Below are 6000 nucleotides of genomic sequence, written 5' to 3'. Positions count from 1 at the left end.
TTTGGCGCACACTCTGCACGTGGAGCGATGGCGTCCAAAGCTTATTCCATGGGTGTTACTCTGTTTGATATCATGAAGGCTGCAGATTGGTCATCTGCTTCTGTGTTTAAGACTTTTTATTTCAAGCCTATCGATAGTGTTGCTTTTGTGGTGGTGGATCAGCTTTAAAAAAGCATAATCAGAGCCTCCTGTCCTGACATAGAATTAAAAATTTGCAAACATTCGTGACAAGAATTTTCAATTCTATTAAGGACTAGGAGGCGAGGATTATCCCACCCGTGTTTCATATTTGTATGCTAATGTATTATGACTGTATATACGCAGTTACAAATCTTTCATTCCTTGTTCTCCCTCCCTGATTTGTTGTTCAGTAATATTACTTTGGATATTATGGCTTCGTATCTTCTTTCCAGGTTCAGACCAGAAGTGATGATGTTTGTTCCTCGGCGGAATCAGTTGCTCCTCCTGGTTTCTGGACCCATGGTTCTTCGGCTGCCTTTTTCAGGATCCTCTGGATGACAGCGGCCTGTTTGGAATTGTTGTTCCTGTTGTATTTAGGATTTTACTTTAACTTGGACATTTTCCCACAAAGAAAGAGGAAGACAGACTAGTGTGTGGACCTTTTATACGCTGTACTCTATGGTTACTCCCTGGTGTTCATGGGAGATGTAGTTTTTTGTTCATTTATTGGCTGCTGAGCATTTCATTAAAGAAATGAGGAAAGCATAATCCTCGCCTCCTAGTCCTTAATAGAATTGAAAATTCTTGTCACGAATGTTTGCAAATTTTTAATTACCACTTACCCTTACAGCTTTCCATTTCCCCTTATTCTACATTGCTTTGGGAATCTACTGAGTTTCTTGAACCTGTCACTCGAATTGGAACTCTTTATAGGTTCAGACTGTGACAGCAGTCTCTCCCGATACCTAGAATAGTATCTCGCTCGCTTGTTGCATTCGTATTACAATGTATTGATTGCGGACTGATTGATTATTGATTTCTAATAAGATTCTTATGACCAAACTCCATGAATTTTATTTGTATCCTAATAAAGATTACTACTGAAAGTTTGAACAATAAACTTCTAACTCATACTTTACTTGACTGACAATTAGATTAGGCATTGTGATTAAAATGTATTTGATGTTCAGCTCTTAATTTTCTCTAAAACAACACAAAAATCCATTTGCCTCAGACCAGAGACCAATAAGAGTGGGAATTACTCCAGTGATGGTAAACCGAGATTCTAAATCGAGAAACTGATTCTTACTCCAGCACCTGGGAATATATTCCTTTTCGAAATAGAACACCTCCCTCAGTGGAAGGCTCAGGATTTGGCAGGTGTGCCTCGCGTGCGAAAGATTGCGCGTTAGTTCAGGTCAGATTACCCTTGCCCTATTAGGTGAAAGAAAGCGAACTGCCTGTGAGTGTCGTGTAGGACGTGCTGTCCAACAAGAGAGACCCCGCCCAGTAGAGTAGGTTTAGCAGTTCATGGTGTATCCGTCTTCATAACATTGATCCCTGTCACCTATTTAAAGACGCCTATAAGAAATGATCTGAATATGCTGTGGTCGGGTTTCTGTCTTTAAAAACACAAACGCTGGAAGAAAAAACACATCCATGAAAAACTATAGTGAAGTATAAATTGCCGACCGTTACGTTCCAGTATAGGGACACCTAATTGGGCTTTTGTTACACCCTTTCTTATGTTTCTCTGAAAAATACTTAGAACATAACCCTTGGTCCACTTTCTCTTTACCCTTCGAATATGGCCCCCGCTCTGTCGTTCAAGTTCTTGGAATTATACTCATAAACGCACCTCTGCCATTTGATATAGGGAATCGGGCGGTGCTTGGAAATGGCAGCTACATAAAAAGAGAAAGTGGACCAAGCGGTTAAAACACTCTGTCGGCCATGTCATAATGGTGATGTTCCTAGCCATTGGTGCCTTGAGTTCTGCCAAACTACTGTGATCGACTCTGAATATATGATTTTCCGCAAGGAAAGAGCAGTGGTTTCTTGTACTCATATAGTCTTGTATATTTCTGTTCTATTTGTATCCTTGCAACACTGCCGTTTACTCGGAATACGTGGCGAAGCTTGCTTAAGCGTTCCCACTGCGTATTCAGGGGGCACAGCGCTGTTTATCGATCAACACCTGTAATCTCTCCCTCTTTTAAATCGGCAGGTGCAATTAGTTACCTAGACGCGACAACTTCTGTAAACTCATCTTCAATCGACACAACTCTGGCCATTCTCAGCGAGTAGGCGGCTTGGTTTTCTAGTCGTCTGATTGGAGTGGGGAAAAGGGGCGGTGACCAATCACCATCACAGCTAGAAGTTGTGGATTTCAGCTGAGAGCAAAGATCATTCTTTGGGCGGCAGTGACAGCGGCGGAAGGATGACGGACACTAAGGAACCGAACTACTACACCTTGGAGGAGATCCAGAAACACAACCACAGCAAAAGCACCTGGATTATCCTGCACCATAAGGTTTACGATGTCACTAGCTTCCTAGAGGAGGTATGTATCTCTACCCCGTACCTACTGGGTTCCACCGCCGACTATGTTGCACTTGTCTCTGACAGCTCTGTATCCTCCCGGTGACTGTAACGTGCTCCACGTCTTGTTTGGCACTTTCAATCAGTCTTTGCTTAAGGACGTATTTAGACTGTTTAAAGTGAAACTTCAGGTGTGAGTATGCAGTAACCTGTTGCATAGCTGCCAAGGTTTCAGATTGCTATGTGTGACATTTTCACAATTTCAGTGTAATCATGAGTGACATTTCAACAACTATGAGTGACACTTTCTCGTGGGCAAAATCACGCAATGAAGAAGGGGAAAACATATAAATATTAGAAATTACACCCATTTGAGCAACGAGAAACTCTAAGATCTTGAAACTGGTGCAAACTGATTTTTGCAAAATGCATTGTAACCTTCTGCGCTACTTTTTTGCTGAGTCAAACTGCTACTAGACAAGTAACTCTCCAGCAGGAGCTTTTACACCCATAAGTTATGTCTAAACACAGCACCCTTCCTCAGCTCAGCTTGTGCGGCTGAGCCACAAGTAACTAAAGGATATCTGTGGCAAAAGCATTAACCCGCTGAGCTATCTACATAAAATACAGTTCGGTGATGTCAAAGTACACCTTCTTTGTTGCACCCTCTGCACTGGCAGGAGTATTTCGCTCTGCACCTGCAGTGTGTTATAGAAAGATCAGAGCTGGCCAGATGAAATCTGAAACCAGTTATGCTCAGTGAAGGTACACTGTGTCTTCCATAAAGATATATGGCTTTCCCTTAACTCCCTGATAGATTCAAACCCATACAAAATAAAAACGTGCGAGAGGCAATTTAGATTGTGTATTTTAGCTTTCAATAATAAATTAAATTAAATTAGACTACGCACACTTAAAGTTCAGCAGTTATGTTTGGAATCGCGCCGCACTAAAAACAATTACACCAATTATGCAAGAAGCCCTAGCTCTGGCCCGGAAACACAAGCATCAGCCACAATTGAAATCCTTTCCACTCTGAAACATTTTCGATAGCAAATTCCCAAATTATCCGAGAGCAATTTAGCCTACCACCTGAAGAATACACGATTTTGTTTGAAAGGCTGCCTCTGATTGGTGGTTGTGTGGAGTGAATTAGGTACATTGTAAAACCCGTCTTTCAGCAGGTATCTTCATGGCGCATTATAAATTAAATATAATAGCAATTACATTACCCAAGACAGTAACGTCAGTGGTAGTCTCTCAGGGCTAGGCACAGTACCATCGACCAGCTCATCATTAGGGTCTGCAGGCCCCAAACTCGACTGCAGCTCCCTGACTCGCGCAGCATCAACAGAGGCTGATGACACCATTTAACCCAGTACTAGTCCAGCACTGCAGCGACCGCGGTCCAACCCCAAGTCGACTGGCAGCACGGCGGCGCGCCATTAATTAAACAATTTGCAGCACAGAGCCATACATCACATAGGTCAATGTCATCACTCCGACCACACCCTACAATGCACTGTCCCGATTGGCTTCAGCAATACTGAGCTATCTGCGGAGGTCCAGAGCCTGTGCTAGCACTACACTCCGCACTGCCGCACTCCTCCCCCCCCCCCCACTTAGCTGCATTTTAGTTTGTGCCGCCGTCCCCGATCACCAATGCCTCTCTGGGCGGGCGGCCATGAGTCGACACTTCATTGTCTGTGTGTCCTGGCACTGTTGTGCCGCCGCCAATGACAGTGAAATTTACTGGGGGTCAATGTCATGGTGTGTCCCCGTCGCTGGCAACGCTGCGCAGGTAATTTGCGGCGCTGCGCACGTAGACAGAGCAGTGCAGTACGCAACGGTGAGGACTCGCTCCCTGACTTAGATTTGAGCCCCGCCGCTTCTGCCTCAGTGCTCACAAACTTCCTCTTCCTCCGGACGTGAGGGCATGTCGCCCCCCCCCCGTAATTATTGGCTGCAGTGTGTGTCAAACAAAACCGCGCGGCAGGAATAATTGCATCCTGGAGCCAGGCATGCTTGTTACATTGTAGCCTAGCGCTCCTGCTCAGCCACCAGAGCTGAGAGCAGTCATGGTGATTAACTATTTAGGAACGAGAGCCCAGCAGCTGTTGGCACTGACAGCATGTCTCTCGGAGCAGCAGAGCGGAGCCCTGCACAGGTGCCGCCGGTGGCGCGAGCTGGCGAGTCGGCAAAATGTGTGACAATGCATTTCAGTGCGGGGCTGCGGATCACCGCACTGAAATGCGTGAGTGTCACACCTGATGTGTGACACTTGGCAGGACTGCTGTTGGCTAAAGTGAGGGGAATGGCTTCAAATATAGTATATCCCATTGAGCCACTTAAAAGAAATGATCCCATACATTTCTGTCCCTCTTCCATTCTAGTCCCCCTAGTTTCTCTATTTCCTCTGCATTTCTCTATGCCAGAGGTCTTCATACTTTTTTTCCTCTGAACCCCTAATGGAAAATAGTTTGAAGAAGTCTGGACAAATTCATCAAACAGAAATTGACCCAAAAACGTTGCTCCCCATAATTAAGGTGTTGTAACCCCCTTTCGCTTCAGGGTCCCAATGCAACTGCACTAATGATAGCTGCGGTCCTGAGTAGCAGTCTATCTATTATGTTTATGTCGCTACTTTACCACCATGCATAATCATTGCTCCATTCTTGAAACCGGCTCTGTTTGTTGTGTTTTTTGAAATGGGAGATTTATGTAGTGCGGACTCAACCCAAGTGCACTGGAACACTTATATGAGCCCCAGTTACATTACACACGGCCAGGTTCATTTTTATTAGGCATAGGGACATTAAGTGATTATTTTTTTTTTCCCCAGATTCACAGAACGTTAAACTAATGCAGGCACTTGAACCTGGTTCCACTTTTCCAAAACCAGCAGCTCTCTCCGTTCTAGTTAAACAGATGAAAAGTTACTGAAAACATGGCAACGTGATGCAGCACAGAAAATGTCCCTATACAAAGGTTACCCTGGTCACCTGTCTGTTGCTTATTGCTTTATTTGGGTATTAAACCCATACTGAGGTGAAACCAGTGGCCAGACAGTGTTAACAAATGTAACAAGCATTGGTAAGTGCAATAGGTTAAAAAAAAAATGGTTACGTTTGTGAGCAGTTGTGCAATATAAGGATCTGTACAGGCGAAACCTAAAAATTGCCTCAACTTCACATTCCACACCCTCCAGTGACCTCGGGGGAAGGTTCAAAGACCAAAGTGGTATTTGATATACAGGCTTATAGAGTGTTGTGTCTGGTAGAATACATACACGATTCCAATGGTAAGGCCACCAGGCTGCCAAAAGGTCCCATAAGCTGAGGTGTGAATTAAGCATGGCATCATGGAACCCCAGGCTAGTAATGCAGAGAAGGAAGACACAATGCAGTCATTGGAGATGGGCAAGTTAATCCGAAGGTTAGAGAAGCGGCAGAGTAGGACTCAATGGCTTTAGTAGGAGGCAGGGGTGCAGCTTTCACT

General features: G+C 44.5%; 1 protein-coding gene across 1 annotated transcript in view; it reads left to right on the top strand.

Annotated features, from left to right (window-relative positions):
* The first annotated feature begins 2300 nt into the window (after positions 1–2300).
* Positions 2301–6000, top strand: part of CYB5A (cytochrome b5 type A) — a 217317-nt gene continuing 213617 nt past the window's right edge. The window contains exon 1 of the mRNA XM_086965225.1: positions 2301–2524. Coding sequence (XP_086821351.1) covers positions 2402–2524 — 123 coding nt within the window. The 5' untranslated portion in view covers positions 2301–2401. The remainder of the gene's footprint in view (positions 2525–6000) is intronic.

This window comes from Lissotriton vulgaris, chromosome 4_1, assembly GCF_964263255.1.
Source record: "Lissotriton vulgaris chromosome 4_1, aLisVul1.2, whole genome shotgun sequence".
In the NCBI taxonomy this organism is placed as follows: Eukaryota; Metazoa; Chordata; class Amphibia; order Caudata; family Salamandridae; genus Lissotriton; species Lissotriton vulgaris.
The sequence above is the reverse complement of the archived record's forward strand: the minus strand, read 5'-3'. Positions and strand labels throughout refer to the sequence as shown.